The 17,579-nt window shown below is 40.0% G+C and overlaps 2 protein-coding genes and 1 long non-coding RNA gene across 4 annotated transcripts in view; 2 read left to right on the forward strand and 1 right to left on the reverse strand.

The window, feature by feature from the left end:
• The first annotated feature begins 588 nt into the window (after window positions 1-588).
• Window positions 589-14,594, forward strand: sh3rf2 (SH3 domain containing ring finger 2). The gene is made up of 11 exons (XM_020619286.1): window positions 589-957; window positions 3,199-3,495; window positions 4,791-4,886; window positions 5,695-5,870; window positions 5,978-6,305; window positions 11,678-11,799; window positions 11,991-12,161; window positions 12,390-12,664; window positions 12,755-13,059; window positions 13,196-13,497; window positions 13,644-14,594. Exons 1-11 carry the CDS (start codon window positions 589-591, stop codon window positions 13,822-13,824), a joined length of 2,622 nt encoding a protein of 873 aa, XP_020474942.1. The 3' UTR covers window positions 13,825-14,594.
• LOC109971162 (uncharacterized) lies at window positions 6,438-9,385 on the reverse strand. Its single transcript, XR_002276506.1, has 3 exons — window positions 9,295-9,385; window positions 8,521-8,711; window positions 6,438-6,779 (listed from the first exon to the last, which is right to left on the reverse strand). It is a non-coding gene; the product is annotated as an uncharacterized LOC109971162 (long non-coding RNA).
• Window positions 14,595-15,263: 669 nt separating the features above from the next.
• kif3a (kinesin family member 3A) overlaps window positions 15,264-17,579 on the forward strand; it is a 12,452-nt gene continuing 10,136 nt past the window's right edge. The window contains exons 1-5 of one of the 2 annotated variants that reach the window (XM_020619248.1): window positions 15,264-15,468; window positions 16,007-16,289; window positions 16,475-16,619; window positions 16,963-17,047; window positions 17,245-17,350. In XM_020619248.1, the coding sequence (XP_020474904.1) occupies window positions 15,451-15,468; window positions 16,007-16,289; window positions 16,475-16,619; window positions 16,963-17,047; window positions 17,245-17,350 (637 nt within the window). In that variant the 5' untranslated portion in view covers window positions 15,264-15,450. The remainder of the gene's footprint in view (window positions 15,469-16,006; window positions 16,290-16,474; window positions 16,620-16,962; window positions 17,048-17,244; window positions 17,351-17,579) is intronic. The other variant, XM_020619249.1, reaches the window with a different exon arrangement.

A 17,579-nucleotide genomic window follows, 5' to 3' on the forward strand; every position in this document is an offset into this window, starting at 1 on the left:
TCTGCTTTCCACATGTTGATTTCATGTGGTTATAAATTTCAGCAAGCGTGAAGTTTTCATCGCGGTGAAGAAGCTCGCGTCCCTGTCCTGCGTCGTACCGTCCCGTCCTCAGCGCACTGCGTCATGGCGACAACAGTGAAGAAGTTACGCATTTCCTAATCAGAGTTTATGGACTATCTCCCTGGTGGAGCGCAGACACACGAGTAAGTACTGAATGTATGTGTACTGTGTGTGTTTTGTTGAGACAAATGTTGACATACTTCGATATTTGCTGTTGCTGTCTTACCTGTGCGGCCAGGTGAGCATACATGACACCTGTAGGTGAGCGGCTTGACGAGTTTACCACGAAGTGCCTTATTTTAGTAATTCCACTGTATCAAGTCATGGACGTTATGGTGGTATCTTTGAATCAGATGGGTTGTTACAGAGAAGGACTTTGATCATTAATGTAACTGTCATTATGGAATTTCTGACACTAACTTGTGCCATTGAATGAGGTGTTCCATTCTTTTCTCTCTCAGTTTAGTCCATGACGGTTTTTCAGATGGACAACAAACCCTAGTCTCAAAGAGAGGTGGCCCTTTTAAAATGGAAGAGCTGGCTTTAACAGCCTTGCTGGAATGTCCTCTGTGTTTGGAGCAGCTGGATGTATCAGCCAAGGTTCTGCCTTGCCAACACACTTTCTGTTTGACCTGCCTGCAGAAGCAGGAGGCAGCCAGCTCCCAGCTGTTCTGCCCAGAGTGTGGCACCTTTATCCCAGTCAGGACAGTGGAGGAGCTTCCTGCAAATCTTCTGTTAGTGCAGATCCTGGAGGCGCTCCAGGGCTCCACAGGGCCCATTAGCAGGTACAGACAGATTGCCCGCTACGCAGTGCCGGTGACCAGGGGCAGTCTGACGCTCAGGGAAGGTCAACAACAGCAGATGAGTCAACACAGAGAGCCACAACGGTACAATGAGGTCAGTGCATGACCCCGGCCTAATCCTCTGCATACTTCTATAAAAAGTAATATGACCTAAAACAATTTGTATTTTTATTTGCGGACCATTTGTGATTGGTGTTGTTATTACAAAATCTATTGATAACTGTAACCCAAACCAGTCTTACCTCATACATTAAAGACTGATTTGTTGGGTCAGTGGTGACCAAAATGATTGTGACTGCATTAGACACTTTACTACAAGCGCATTACTTGGATACTGACACTTTTACAAAGCCTAACACTATTTTTGATTTTGAATGAATTCATTCCTTCTTTCAGACACCCACCAGTTTTCTTTTTTTTTCAGCAAATCAACTTTTGAGATTCTAAACAGCCAAAACCTTTGGGTGTGCAATATGGATAATTCTCTCTCCTGGTATATGAAATTTTATACCAAAAATATTGATATATGTGGTGAAATTGTACATTTTCTAGAAAATCAATCATGAAACTTTTAATGGATGAAATCACCAGACAGTAATGTCTGTTTCTGGCTAATCCAGCACATTAAATAGCCAACAAATTAACGTGCTTTATAACTTTGCTACAAAAAAAAAACATTAAGAGGAATCCATTATTGCCATAAAGTAGTCTTGCTCATTGATTTGTTGTTGTCATTGAGAGTGACCTCAGTGTGAACAGTATGGAAACACCGCCAACAAATTTATTTCACCTCATGGTATTTATTGTCTTCCCGTTCAACCAAAATGATGTTTCATCGATTTATTCATTCGCCCTTTGAGGCATAGGGCTATATGTCTCAAATCTGGCCTACACAGCCACTTACTCACCACTGTGCGTTCACCAAACTTAAGTGGGATTTTCACCTAATAAGTAAAAATAAACCTTATGGAATTGTGCGACACAAGAGATGGGATGTGATCTGACCTAACAAAATGTCTCCTCTGGCAACGTGTGCGTCAGTGTTCCCCCAGGCTGAAAGTGATGAGATCCCCTCAGCTTGTACGAATGGTGTCTGTCATTATTCTACAGGCATTTTTAAGTCAGAGGATGATTTGCTTCTCAGACCTCAGCCCTCCTGGGTCCTCTCCTTTACCGCAGAAACAAGACCCTAGTATGAAGGGCACAGTTACAACTTTAAACAGCGACTGTACCGTGTAAGATTACTGAAGAAAAATTAAAAGTTATCTTAATCAAAAGCTAGTAGTAGTTGTTAGATACACTGACATTTGATGGTAGTTTTCCAAATGCCAACCCAAATGGATTGGGAGAAATGAATGTGTTACATAAAATGGACAAAGACTGAAACATTAAAGACCAAAAAGAAAACCACGACCAAAACATGTGAGAAAGAGAAACCAGGAAAAGTATTACAATTTCTTAAATACCCTTTATTACTTCAGGGGAAAATAATTTAGCATCTCTGGTTGTTCTTGTGCTGTTTTACCTCATCATCACCGGAAAAAGTGTAAATACATTAAAGCCTGAGCCAGTATTGATATCACCTTAATGTTAAACACATTTTTATATCTGGATAGGAAATCAGAGCATGTTTGTCACTGACTGAACCTGCAACCTGTGGTGGAAAGGAACTAAGTACATTTACTCAAGTACTATACTTAAATACAGTTTTGAGATATTTGTACTTTACTTATTTTCATTTTCTGTTACTTCATATTTTGATTTCACTATATTTTAGAGGCAAATATTGTACTTTTTATTCCACTACAATTATTTGATAACTTTAATTACTAGTTACTTTTCAGAATCAGATTAACTTTATAAGATACAATATAATAATCTGACTTTATTGACGCCTGATGGGAAATTCGCAACATACTTCAAAAAGGCATATAAAGTATAATATGATGTACACAGTAATGCATCAATAATTATAATCCAGTTATTTTGAATGCAGGACTTGTAACAGAGTATTTTTACACTGTGGTATTATTGTTACTTTTACTTAAGTAAACAATGTGCGTACTTCTTCCACCACTGCCTGTAACCTGTTTAGACTGGGGTTTTTACAGATGTGTCCATCTGTCTTCAGCAAAGTGCTGATAACAGTTTGTCACAGTTGAAGTTGAGGCCCAAATAAGTAGTGTCCTGTTTTAACTTCAGGAAATGCTTTTGTAAAAGCAAGACACTATATTTTTTTCACCTCTCACCAGAGAGAAATCAGAGGTGGAATTTCATTTAAATAAATTCACCATTTCATTTGAACATGCATATATGATTTTTGTCTGTTCTTCAGCTTGCTGTCAGAGCCTCGACACGTACCCAACGAGGTGATACGTCAGGGGAGCTGGTCCTCACGCCTGGTAGCAGTATCACCCAGAAACACAAAGTGGATGAGACCTGGCAGCAGGGAAACACTGGTGACAGCAGCGCTGTGTCTGTCAGTGCCGGCACGCTGCAGGCCGTCAGCCAGATGTCTAAGCTGCAGCTGCTCCAGCAGTCCCAAGCACCGGCTCTCTGCAGGGCGCTGTACGACTTTAACCCAGATGACATGAATCTGGAGGACAGTAAATATTGTCTTGGCTTCCTCAAGGTCTGACTCTATTGATGCGCTGCTGACCTAACACAGCAGGAAATGCTTATTTTTATTGTGTTTAGTCACTTGCACTGTATGTGCACACTTGAGCTTTTAAAATACTAGCAGGGTTTGCTACTGTTTAGCTAATGCACAAAGGAAACAAATACACTTAAGGGTAACCTTCAGGGAATAATAGAATATTAACCCTCTGAGAAAAGAGCAATATCGAGATTATGCTGTATGAGTGATGAGTTTAAAAACCTCGTATCCTGGCCAAGATAACACAACTTACATAGAATTGTGCTCTGTCTTTAACTAAAGGTTCATGAGATACAGGTCTGAGCTATTTTACAGTAGAGAATTGGTTGATCATTGGTTGATCTCATACTTAACACATTCCCCTTCATTACAGAAAGTCAAGATTCACCTGAGAGCAATTCAACAATTCAGACAAAGTTGCAAAAAAGTCTAATAGAGCTGTAATGGAATTTGCTTGACAAATACTAAAGACAACTAGTTCTCCCATTTTGCATGTAATGACATCTTAAATGAACTTATGATTAGCTGTGTTGGGAGGTCAGACTATTCAACAGAGAACCATATAATACATTTTGATCAACATGACATAAGTCATAACTGATAATGTCGAAAACAGACAATTGCACATAATCATTTGCATGAATGTGCCAAAGAATTAGCAATTTGTTAAAAACACTGAGAATTTGCTTAAATGTGACAAGATGATGTGGAGGCTGACCAAGCAGAATTTCATTTCTGATCTGAGAAATGTACTAAACTGAAAAAAACTTTTAAATAGACTCATTAGTGTGTCAATTTACTGAAAACATCATGGATAGACCCTTCAATTCTGAAGTTTTTTAGTTAGCAACCTTTTATATTTCAAACATCTAATGTTCTGGTCAGATCACCATATTAGCTTTACTGAGAGAAAAGACAGATTAGCCCATTCAGCATCACTCTGCTGTGCCTTTTCTAGATAGTTCTATGAGTATGTTTAGCTCCCAGTAGTTAATGGTCTTTGCTTTTGTTCTTTGGACTACTCTGAGCTGGAGGCTCTGACCTCTGCTGCTGAAGGATTTCTGAGGCAGTTATATAAGGGCTTCAGTGCTTGTGTGCTGTCCATTAAAGCACATTTGAACTCGCCATTTTATTTATTTATTTATTTTTAGGTGAATGGTCAAATGGCTTTTAGGGTGAGGCTGGCTGCAGAAAGGACTGGCCCTGCAGCTTTTCACCACTTCCTTTAAGTTTAGTTGTCTCTGTGTCTGTTACTTATTTCTGGTTTACAGGGAGACATCCTGACTGTTCTCAGACGGGTGGATGAACACTGGATTGAGGCCAAGCTAGGGGACAAAGTTGGAATCTGCCCTCAAGAGTTTACAGAGGTGGGGTTATTTTTTTCTTTCTTTCTCTCTTCTTAGTTTGAATTTGGGTTGTGGCCTTTTCAGCAAGATCAAGGTTGACGCTTGCCGTTTGATACTTTGGTCTGAGAGTGTAGCTCTTGTAATGAATTAATGAATTGAGCCACACATATCGTCGCCGGATGCCATTATGACCGGGGTCACTGCCAGGTAGCTGCCTTGAATTTCATTCATATTTTTGGTTCACCTGTAAATGTCACTCTTGCGCTGTGAGTACTGAGGCAGAGAGGTAATCTGTGAAGCTCTGCTGTGGCTGTAGCTGCTCATTAGTGTGCAACTTTGAGGCTTACTCAGATTTGCAGAGCTTGCTTTAGCTAGCTGACTGGCATTTGTTTTCCTCTTTACTTTCTGCCTCCAGGAATTAACTTCATCCATGCTGAGGAAAATTGTTGTATTTGTTCCTACAGTGGGTAATGTGGCGCCTCATTCACTTCTTGTTTACTTCCTTCACTTCATCTGTTTTGCTTTAGTTCATTCCTAACATTTCCCCTTACTCTAGTCTTCTCCTTTTATGCCTCCCTTTGTCTCCTGCTCAGCCGTGTCTTCTCCTAAATCCCCGCATCACTGACACGCTTCATCTTTCTCTGTACTTTTTTGTTTCGTCCTCCATTTTCCGACTCTCCCCTCTCCTTTCTGAGCCTGCCTCTTCAGCCAGGCGTAAAGACACAGCAATGCTTTCTCTGCTTGGGTGGCATAACAGTACATCACTGTGAGGAGTGAAAGCATTAACCCTGCCATGTCTGTCTGTCTGCCTGCCTGCCTGTCTGTGTAGCTCCTCTCTCAGCACCAGCCAGCCCTTCCTGGCTTATTGGTTGGTGCTTATCCTCCTGCCTCCCTGCCTGCCTGCCCAACAAGTTGTAAGGGTGAGTGGAGTAGTGATAAGTGGGTGTATTTAGACAGCCATTTCGCTGATCAGCAGGAGCAGAGGTTGACAGGCACTAGTAGCAGGTAGGAGCGAGTTTGAGAGGTTTTTCCTGACTAAGGATTGACCATTATCTGTTAGAATTTATCTTGATGTTCACTGTGGTTTCTCTTTGTGTATTCATCTCTTTCAGCCAAACTCAGTGGCTGCCGAGTGACTCAGCTGAATTTAACCATCGGATTGGGAGCGGGGGCAAGGACAAGGCCACTGATGCGTCCAGCAGGACCACCCATTACGCAGTCCCTCAGTTCCCAGCGAAGACACCCGTCATCAGTTATTTGCCACTCTCTGGCCAGCAGAAACATTACGCAGCCACCTTTCATCAGACAACAAACATCAGCACCATCAATAGCATCAACCGTCAGGGTCAGCCCCGGAACTACTCTGTGCCGTCTGCCACCCGGGTCCACTCTCAGCGAATTAGACGCCACTCTGAGAGTACACAGAGACACCTGTTACAGGTGAGTCATGTACCAACATACATGTCTGTATGCATGCTATGTGATCACATTCCTCTTCCATGGTCTTGGAGCTGAACTGCGTACTTTGCAGTGATTTATTTTAACAGAAAATGTGGTTGGCAAGAAGGAATAGCTGTTTTCTGTGGATGTTTTTATTTGAGTCACTGTGGAATCAAGTTGTTTTCAAGGAAGGGAGGGAACCATGACATTGAGGTTTAGGAATGAACGAGAGAGAGGCATCGCCCTTGTAGTGGCCACTGCATAATTAAGTAGCACTCATTAAGATAAGGTAGAAAAAGGTTAGATAAGAACAAACTTGAGTTGCATAAACTGAAACACTGAAAGGTCTTTATTCATTAGTCTTGGGACATAAGCCAGGGTTTCCCCTCAAAAATGAATGGCAGTGTAATTAATGGGTGTGTTTCCTTTTTCTTTCTTCTTCTTTCTTCACTGTTAAAAGGCAAAACAGTATAGCTGTAGAGAAAAGACGAAAGCTCCGTCAGCTGTAATGGAATGACGAGTGTTTTAGCAGCAGTGGAAGAAGTACTCGGATTCTTTACTCAAGTAAAGGTAGCAGTACCACAGTGTAAAAATAGTTACAAGTAAAAGTCCTGCATTCACAATTTACTTAAGTAAAAGTACAATATTAGCAGCAAAATATACTCAAAGTACCAAAAGTAAAAGTACTCATTATGCATAATATCCTTAGAATTTGAAGTACTGCCGGGTAGCTTGCGAATTCCCCACCAGGGATCAATAATTGATTATATTGTATTTTGTTCTTTTAATAAGATTCTGAAAAGTAACTACAGTTAATAAATAAATGTAGTGAAGTAAAAACTGCAATATTTGTCGCTAAAATGTAGTAAAGGTGAAGTATGAAGTAGCAGAAAAATGAAAATACTTAAGTAAATTAGAGCTACCCCAAACTTGTACTTGAGTAAATGTACTCAGTTGCTTTCCACCTCTGTGTTTAAAAGGTGTGACAGGAAATTCGGTGCCGCACAAAAGCTGAGCTCACATGAATTCCTTTCATGCCATCTAAATTAGTCAGTGCGTAAACATTAGATTCACTAAGGCTTTAGAAACCGACTCTTGAAACTGACCGTTTTTACTGTTTTTTTTTTTCAAAAGCTTTTTAAGGGCTGCTTTGAGATCAGTACATTTTAAAAACCTTTCCTCTCCTTATCCAGCCTATAATCTCTTCTAAATAGAGAATCCACTCTATTCATGTGATCAACATTATACCTGCTGCATATTGTATACACTAGGATGATGAAACATCTCCATGAGACAGTTTTAAGCATTATTCTTATTTTCCCAGATCTGACAAGGGTGTTGTGAAACTTCAGTCTGCAAGAAACTGTTTAAATGTTGTAATAGAATAGCGATGTGGTAGAGGGTGTAATTCACATAAACACTTGGCTTTTCAGTTTTCTAAGTATGTTTAGATGACTACAGAGAAACAACACGATAGAAAAACTAAAACAGAGCATGCTGTAAAATGCTCTAAAGAATTTTAACTTGTTCAGATTTGATCCTCTGAGCTTCAGTGTTGTAATGGATACATTTCATATCACCAACTTTATGTATAAAGCTGGACATAATGCCATTCATTGGCTTTAGAAACAGTGTTACAAAATTCTGTGAGGGATGCATCAAGTCATAGCCAACTAGTGCCTGGGTGCTATGCCAACATAAAAGCCTCTGCAAGGTTTAATAATATAATCTGCTGCCAAGTGCCCAAACCCCCCCGAGATAATTATTTCCTTTGATTCAATTGAAATGTCACCGCTCTACCGTGCAATTTTACATGTCAGAGCATAAAAACACTAAAACTCATGCAGGTCGGAAAAACACCGGGAGAGGAAGGGAGGCACGGGAGACTGGAGGAGAACAAAATAAAAAGCAGGAAATGGGAGAGATAAGATGGGAAGAGGAAAGGTGGAAAACCAAGATGGCAAAGAGCTGGGATAGCAATCACAAAACAAAGAGTGTGTGCTGCAAAAAGACGAATGCAAGAAGTAGGAAGGCAGCAGGGGGCAGTGGGGGTGAGAGATATAGAGAGTGGGAGGCTTGGAGGGTCCCTCAGTGTGTCAGCTTATCTCTCTCAAGCTCATGATGATGAGTCACTGGTGAAGTTGGTTACATAACAGACCCCTCTCTCCCCAGCCTCCATACTCCTTCCTCTTCACTAAGCAGGTATAACACTCACTTTGCACATCACTGGGCCAGGAATAGCAGACAAACCACGCACTTCCCTTTTAACTGGAATGAAGGGCTCTATCCCTAAAGCCAAGGCTGAAGTCCCCGCTGACCAAGGCAGCATGTGTGCTATTGTTAGTGTTGCGTCAGCTTTCACCACTGGCTCCACTGTTTTACAGAGAGATGCAGCTTTCCACCAAACTGTGGATGAAATAATGGTTATCAGTGTGAATATTAGCATGATTATGTAAGAGCAGAACGTAGGATGGAGATGAGCCAAAAGCATCTTCAGATGCAGTGTAGGAAAGTTCAATCATATCAAGCTTCACTGGCATATCAAGGTAACAGTTACTGTTCTTACAAAAATCTTACTTTTAATCAGTAACACGTGAAGCCAGTGAAATGACTGTATAATAGAGCTGAAAAGATTTGTTGTTAAATGTATTATTTATTTATATTTTTCCCATAAAAAGAAGATTAGAGCTTGGTCTGTAAATATTTAATATTGAGGGACCCAGGCTGCCTTTCTTTAGAAGGGGCCTAACAAGCCTTTATCAAGCACACATTTGTTTGTTTAGTCAGACAGACACAACAGACAAATTGAAGATGTCACCTTTGGAAACTTTTCACTATTTTATGAAATTTATAAGACCAAACAGTTAATTTGCCATTTTTTTTTATTACTCAGTAATGAAAATGAGTCGACAAATTTAGTTGCAGCTCTAAAAACCCAGTTTAAACATTTAAAGCCTATTTATCCACCCACCCATGCGTTTTCACTTACGTTGTGTGATTAGACCTCCTAATCCTGTGTGGGCATGTGCAGACTGTGCTCGGCTGATTCCTCTTGCACTCTCCTGTTAGCTTTGCTGCACCTGTCTGGGAGGACAAAATTAAACCATTGTTAATGAGATCAGTTTACCTTTACCTCCATTAGCCTCCCCAGAATATACAGATAATGACAAACATTTGTTTTATAAACAGTTATTTATATAGATATTTCTTTTTGCCACAACCTCATTGACATTCGGAAATAAAATATATCCAAATTCTAATTAATAGTTAAAATATCCTGATAAATATATTCATGCACAGAGAGTGTAAAATAGAATGTAAGTGTGCTTCAGTGCCAGGCACAGTTTCCAGCCTCGGGGGGTGATTGTGGCTAATGCTAAATCATAGAGATAGGTGGCCTTGTGTCATTTCCAGCTTAGCTTGAGCCAGCTTCAGCCTGACTAGATGTCTAATTAGCCAGAGTAATTTAAAACACCTGTGTGGCTGTACATCAGTAATTAATTCAGGCACATTTCCACTTTGTGATCATCTCACAGCAATAACGTTGGCTATCCTGGGTGTTGTCTGAACCATTGTCTGAATGTCACTCTTTTACACACACATAATGAGCTAGAGCTAATAGCGTTGAGCTTTTCAAATATATATTTAAAATATATGTTTTGGGTGGGATTTAGTTCTGTATACAGTTTTATAATTTGATATGAGGAATAACAAAGAGGGAGTTTAGCTCTTAAAATGATTACTGTGGAACTTGATTATCAGATGATGCATTGAAAGGCATAATTCTGTTTAACCAAATCTTGACATAGAGCCAGTCCCAGCTGACACTGGGCGAGAGGTAGGGGACACTCTGGACAGGTCACCAGTCTATCACATGGTGAATAAAGTGTTTAGTCACTTTATGCATGACCAGTTAATCTCTGAATATAAATATAGCTACTACCACTGCTGGGTCACTGCACCTGGCCATTGCGTCACTGCAACATAACTGAATCAGAGTCTTTGTATCTGATAAAACCCAAACCAAGAATATAAAAAGGACCCCGAGTAATGAAAATAACTAAATAATTGAACACTTGAAAAAAATAGTTGCTGGGCTTTTTCTTTCTTGCATTACACGCCATTCTTAAGAATATGGCAGTGCTTTGCTATTAAAAGATAATGACTGATTGCACTTAATCACAGCACAGCAAAGACAGGAAGTTCTTACTGACCACTCTTCATGACTCCTGTAACTCCTCCTAACACCTATAAAAATGGCTGCATCCCAATTATGGCTGTTTTTGTATTTGTCTGAGTTACAATGTGAATATAATGCAGCTGTCATGGTGGGGGAGCTGTAGGATCAAGGGATATACCCAGGTCCACAGGCCAGCATTAATGTTGAGTGGTAGTGCTGTAAATATCAGCAGGCATCTGTGAAAAATACTGTAGAAATACTGGTGCTTTGAAAGTTATTTCTTGCCTCTCTGTACTAACAGCAGTAAAGTTATTTATGTGGGGTTTGTTTCATCAGAGGAGAAAACAAAAAGTATATAATAAAGGTCTCATTAAAAGGCTCTCCTCGGTAATTAGGCTTTTAGCATTGTACTGAGATTAATGGCTGTGAGACACACCTTACGGTCACTCCTTGATAGTTGCTGGCTGTTTCAGGCCTGAATCACAGCCTGCTGACATTCACACCTGTCATATTTTCTTAGCTCTCAGCTTTAAAAAGAGAAGCTTAAATGTGCTATTGTGTATATGTTTACTGCCTTTTACATAGCTGAAAATGTATCATTACTATATTTATGGAGTTGGAACTAAGACTGAGTAATTCCAAAGATATTCCAAGAATTATATCTAATACTGTATACAGACCAGTGACAGGTTAAAAAAACCAGAATAAATACTGTAAGTAATGGTTCAATGAGAATGAAAACAGTTTGAATCACATGCTATGGCCTTTGCATTCACTAGATCTCAGCCAGATTCAACACATATGGAAGACGTTGCCCTGATCTGATCACACTCTCCACCACCACCAATCTAACATTATGAGAAAGTTAGATCATACAGAACTGCAAAATGACAAACATTACACACAAAAGTCAAAAGTGTATTTGCATTCTTGTACAGTTAGTGTTAAATTGCTTTATAAACAGTATTTTTTAAATCCAAAATTTGATTACCGGTATGTACTGTATCTACATGTTTCCATGTTTGTAATACTATAGCCAATTATTCTGATGTGACTGTGGCATCTTTCTTGATGTCTACATATAAAGTGACATCAAGAAATACTGTTTTTATCATTGATGTCTATCAGTAAAGGGCCAAGTATCAGCTTTTGCATTCCATATCACAATAGTTTTGGATCCATCTACTTTCAGAGTGAGAAGAAGATGGCCAGTGAGGCTCCACCCACCATCTCTATGGCTCTGGGCAACCCCCAGATGTCCTCTGCTTTTGCAGACAGCAAAAACTCCTCCACACAGCAGCTTTCCATCAGCGTGTGAGTCACTGTTTTAAATGATGTATTGATGTTATGATAATGTAGCTGCAAGATATGAATAGAAAGGAATGAGAAACTCCAATGCCAATAAAAATGCACAATAATATGGATATATAATATATAAAGTCTGGTAGTGACAAAGACGTCCTCTGTGTGGTAGTGACAAAGACGTCCTCTGTGTGACTCCTCAGGTGTGCTGTCCTGTATTCCTACAAACCACGGCAGCCAGAGGAGCTGGAGATGAGGAAAGGAGAGATGGTAGGAGTGTACGGAAAGTTCAGAGAAGGCTGGCTGCGTGGGTTATCGCTGAAAACGGGCAAAGTGGGCATTTTGCCCAGCAACTACGTCACGCCTGTGCTCAGGTGAGAGGCTAAGAGGCTCCCTGACTGCAGAAAGTGGGAGCTAAATGACATTTGGATTCAGACAATAATTCGGTGTGGGCAGGACGACATGTCATACATTTCAATTATTCATGAAATACAAATATGACACTGTGGTGGCTGAAGTTTAGTTCAAATAAACTTTCTTTACAGCATAACATGATGTAGGTGTTACACTTTATACCAATGTGTCTCCTTGCCTCACTGCAGAACCTCGGCCAGACTCCTGGAGACTAAAGCAGCTAATGCATCTGCACCACTCAGCACAGGAGCTGGAAAAAGATATACAGCTGCCAAGAATCCTGCTGTGGTCCTTGCTCTTGACAGGGTGAATGCTGATGGAACAACATCCTCAACAGGACAGGTCCCATCTGTGCCAAATGGAGTACAGCATGCAATGTCATCCACTGGCACTAGAAAACCGCCCTTCTCTGCGGGTTCACAAGGCTGGGACACTGTGAGGCGTATCCTTAACCCTCACAGAAGTGAGTGTTCAACAGCCATGTTTGTCATCTTGATTAAATTACAGATTTCTTCAACAACTTTTTTAAACATTGTCTTGTAATATCTTTCAGGCTCAAACCATTTCTCCCATACATCTAATCTGAACATCCCATCCAGCTCACAGCACTTTGCACAAGTTCAGGCATCCAGTTCCTCACCTGCCATGCAAAGGAAGAAAAACAGCAGCATCCAGTCCAGCTCTGGCAGACCCCTGGGCTGGATGACTGAGCCAGCAGCGCCCTCTGCTGCTGCAGTCCTGAAGGACAGGGACTCCACTGCCCTGCATGAGGTGACATTACAGCGTGACAGACAACCTCCCAATGGGCCTCCCTCAATTCTAGTCAGACCTGATTCCTACAAGAACAATACAGACAAGGTAGTGTCATACTGATGATTTATTGTGTGAGAAATTAGCTCACATTTTTCTGAAGTTATGTATGTATTGTTCATAAACTCTCATAAAGTCTTCCTTTGATGACTCTTCTGCATGTGTAAATATTTTACATTCCTAGCCTGCAAAGTCAGTGCGGTTCCTCGCAGATGAAGACTCCCCTCTGTTAAGACCTCAAACCAACTCCTGTTCATCGGGAACCCAGACACCCTCCAACTCCCGCCCTGGCCCCCTTCCATTAGAAGTTTGGGCCCCATTGCTTACCTTGGGAAGAGACGGACCAGGGCTCATTCTCAAAGAAGGAAAAGCTCCTATTCTCAGGAAAGGCCTGGAAACAGCCAACTCAGATCTAAATTCTATGCTGCAGAAACCAGTATCGCAACCATCACTATCAGTCATATCAGCTCAGTTCAGCCCAAGCAGGTACGTTGGATTTGTGTGCTTGTCCTTGAAAATAAAGAGCAATGGTTGATTATTAGACAAATGAGGTAGACTTGAAAAACTGCCATTTATTTGGAAGACTGGACAAAAAATCTCTGACATCTTTGCTTTTTTTTGTTTTTAATCAGACACAGAGTGACAACAACTTATTTAGCCCAGACAGACACAGAGCTCAGTCTGCTTCAAGGTGAGCTTGTCCTCGTCCACAGACCACGACCTGATGGGCGGGTTCTGGTTACCCAGGAGAGCAGTGGGCACACCGGCTTATTCCACAGCAGTGTTCTTCAAGCCCTGGAGAGGCTCAGCTGACTGTGTTATACTACTCTAGTATATTTCTTTTTTCTATGTATTCAAACTGCCAAAAGACTTGACTGACTTGCTCATTGAGGTCCAAAAGATAATACTGTCAAATGACAGTCCTATGAAGGAGGTGTTTATTTTTGTCCCGAGTGCATGTGAGTGTGTGGTTAAATTCTCCAGAGATATATTTTGTGTTATTCAAGATGTATGTATGTTTGTAACACATGTGCTATTGTAAGACTTTGCACAAAAAACCCATCTGATGACTGTTCCTTGTTTAATACTCATGTTACACGTATTGGTGAGTGCCTTTGTCAAAACCCACAAAAAACTATATTTAAATATGTTTAGAAAAATTATGAGGTCAAATATCTGTACTGATTATATGGTAATAAACTTCCAGGACACTAACAGTTTGGTGTTTTACTTCAGGTGTAAACTGCAGCTGAGTTAACATTTCAGTTATTCTTTGCTAACTATACAAGTATAAATTTATTTTGCTTCATCCATCATTATCACCAGAGGCCCCACTGTTTCACTGTGTGTCAAATAGTTTGTGTAAATTTGATTAATTAGCAAAACTGATTGGGAATACATGCCAATAAAGTGTGAAGTCATTTTATAATTTGACAATCCACTGCCTTACATTTATGCCTGGATGACCAACTGCGCAAAGCAGAAAATTGCCTCTAAAAACCCTGGGTTTACTTCAGATGATTTGCATGTACTGTACACCATTTCATTAGCCACAAACCTATTAAACATCTGCACCACTTGAAAGTACAGCATTGACTCTGACAGGTCTTGTATCTGCCATTTTGTGTTGCAAATTATTTTAGTTCTTATGGAACTTAATTGTTGTTATACTGTGTCTCAGCAAGTTGCTTCTGCTTCTAATATTTATACTATTATTCCATTATAAAAGTAGGCATGCTGTAATTATTTTCATTACATTTCATATATTTTAATACATCTGACAGTCATTTTGTTTAATAAATAATTGATTCCTGATTACATAAATTGTCAGAAAATATAGAAAAATGTCCATCATTATTCCCCGAAGCTCAAGTAAACATAAACTAATTTTTCTGACCAACAGTCAAAATCTCCTAACCTTTTAACCTAAAATGACTTAAACAATTATTCATTTCAGCTCTAGAATACTGGTTGTTTTCTGGGTGCCTCAGGAATAAAGAAACTGCCATGTATTGTGGAGGCCATTTGGAGCCCATGAACAGGTTTTTGTCCTGGGGCCTAAAGTTTATTCCAGCAGGCATTGAATCACCTAAATCAAATATAACTGTATGTTGGTCTTACCTCCTCTGTCTATGTATGTTACTGATATATGACACATATGAACACAGTAATGCCATTTTGTGCATGAATGTACTGTAGCTGTAGGCGATAGCAGTGCTGAACATTGCAGCAGGTCCTGTCTCCAGCCAACTGAAGACCCCCCACCTTACCCTGTGACGCATGCGCAGACTGACAGACCCAACAACAAGCTATCTACTGATGATATGAAACCTCGTTAGCATTAAAATTCTCCGGATAACTTAATTCATATGAACAAAGATTTACTAAGATTTCGTTGTCATTATACGTATACTATAATCTCACTGCTGCATTCTCATTATGCCGGTAAGTCGCCAGGTCTGTGTGCATTTCTTGTTTTGTTTGCAAAGGGGTTCCTCCCTTCTTCCGATTTATTTGATGTGATGCTAACCGGTTAGCATCGGAGCGTATAGCTGTCGTTGGTATAGCATATATAGGCAAGCTGTACTGTATAATGTTACTGTTCCCAACGCTGGGGTTTTCCAGTGTTCACAGGCCAGTTAACAATGTCGGAGTTTATCAGAAAAGTATTCTCCAAATAAGCTGTTTGCGGAGTATTCTGCTGGTCAGTTACCGTTATCGTCAGCGTTAGAAACGTTAGTTTGCCTGCCTAGCAACTCAGCAAACGGCAAAGCAGACAACATTGACGCGACCAGTGTTAGCTAGATAATGTCTTGCTTAATATGCTCAATAAGCTAGTTGCACACAAATTGTTTGGTGTTATTTATTTTAAAAAGCTTGCCATCCATGCCCTTTTTCCATGCTAGTTAGCTGAAATTGATAGTTTGCTTGTTCAGGGTCACTAGATATTAGCACACATCCTATAACGTATCCCTTATTACGGTCTGTTTTACAGAGCAGTAAACTAGATAAACATGACAAGCAGGAGGCCAATGATAATGTCAAAGTGGTGGTGAGATGCCGTCCCCTCAACCAGAAAGAGAAGATGATGGGCCACAAACAGGCCGTCAGTGTGGACGAGATCCGTGGGACCATAACAGTCAACAAGCTGGAGACTCCCCAGGAGCCTCCCAAGACCTTCACATTTGACACTGTGTTTGGACCAGACAGTAAACAGCTGGATGTGTACAATCTCACAGCCCGGCCCATCATTGACTCAGTATTAGAGGGTTATAATGGTACATTTAATTTGACATTGCATTATCATTTTTTTTAATCATAAGTGTAATGACTGCAAAAACTGTTAGACACTATTTTAATGCAGAAAAGCATGCACCTCGTAGCCTCTTAAAGTATTCAGTTTTTAATTTTCTTTTTTCGTACTTTCTGATGGTGTGGTTTTACACTGTGCTGTTCATTTTAGGCACAATTTTTGCATATGGGCAAACTGGAACAGGGAAGACATTCACCATGGAGGGTGTGAGAGCAGTCCCAGAACTTAGAGGGATTATCCCAAACTCCTTTGCTCATATTTTTGGTCATATTGCCAAGGCAGAGGGTGACACCAGGTAAGAACATAACCAGTCTGCAAGTAAAAGAAATTTTGTACATATAAAATGCACGGCTCTTCCTCCCCTCAGTCTAGTTGATGATTACCACAAAAGTACATAGTCTCAAATAAAATGAAGGCTTTGTTGTCTAGTTATGCTTTTAATATGTGCACTCCACTCCAAGGAGTCTTTTGAATTCAAACAGTACGATACAGTTTATCTGTCATTCAGTGTTTCATGTAAACACAGCTCTTGTCAAGCGACACAAATCTTATGAGTGAAACATTTCTTTACAAAGCATCTTTTACCATTTGCAAATTTCCATGTCAGCATTTATCAGACTTTGTGTATACATTTACAGGTTTCTGGTTCGTGTTTCATACCTCGAGATTTACAATGAGGAAGTGCGAGACTTACTGGGCAAGGACCAGATGCAGAGGCTCGAGGTAAAAGAATATTATAATTCAAGACAGGAACACAGAGTTGCCTAGTAACAAAGCTGTCTTGTCATAAAGGGAATGAATTTGTCATAAAGGGCACTGCAGTCATTTTTCCAAATGTGATGGCTTGCAGAAGGTTACTGAAAAGATGTGTTAAGTGTTTGATGTTTTTCCATGGTAAAGTTCTATTTTTGTCACCATAGGTGAAAGAACGTCCGGATGTTGGTGTCTATATCAAAGACCTCTCTGGTTATGTTGTGAACAACGCTGACGACATGGATAGAATTATGACACTGGGACATAAAAACCGTAGGCAGAATAATTGACAGCATTAACTGAGATTTTTATCTTTGTGTGATCTAATAAAATCACATTTATCAAACAATAAGAAGCTCCTTGCTTCAAAAAATACAGATGAATATTATACTATATATAATACAGTCTTGCATTATATAGAAATATTGTGTGGATTCTGAAAATTGAAGAAAACTTTTTTAGCATTATTTCTTTATTTAAAATACAATGTGTGCAAATTGTT

The sequence above is a fragment of the Monopterus albus genome, unplaced genomic scaffold (genome assembly GCF_001952655.1).
Source record: "Monopterus albus unplaced genomic scaffold, M_albus_1.0 scaffold217.1, whole genome shotgun sequence".
Classification (NCBI taxonomy): Eukaryota; Metazoa; Chordata; class Actinopteri; order Synbranchiformes; family Synbranchidae; genus Monopterus; species Monopterus albus.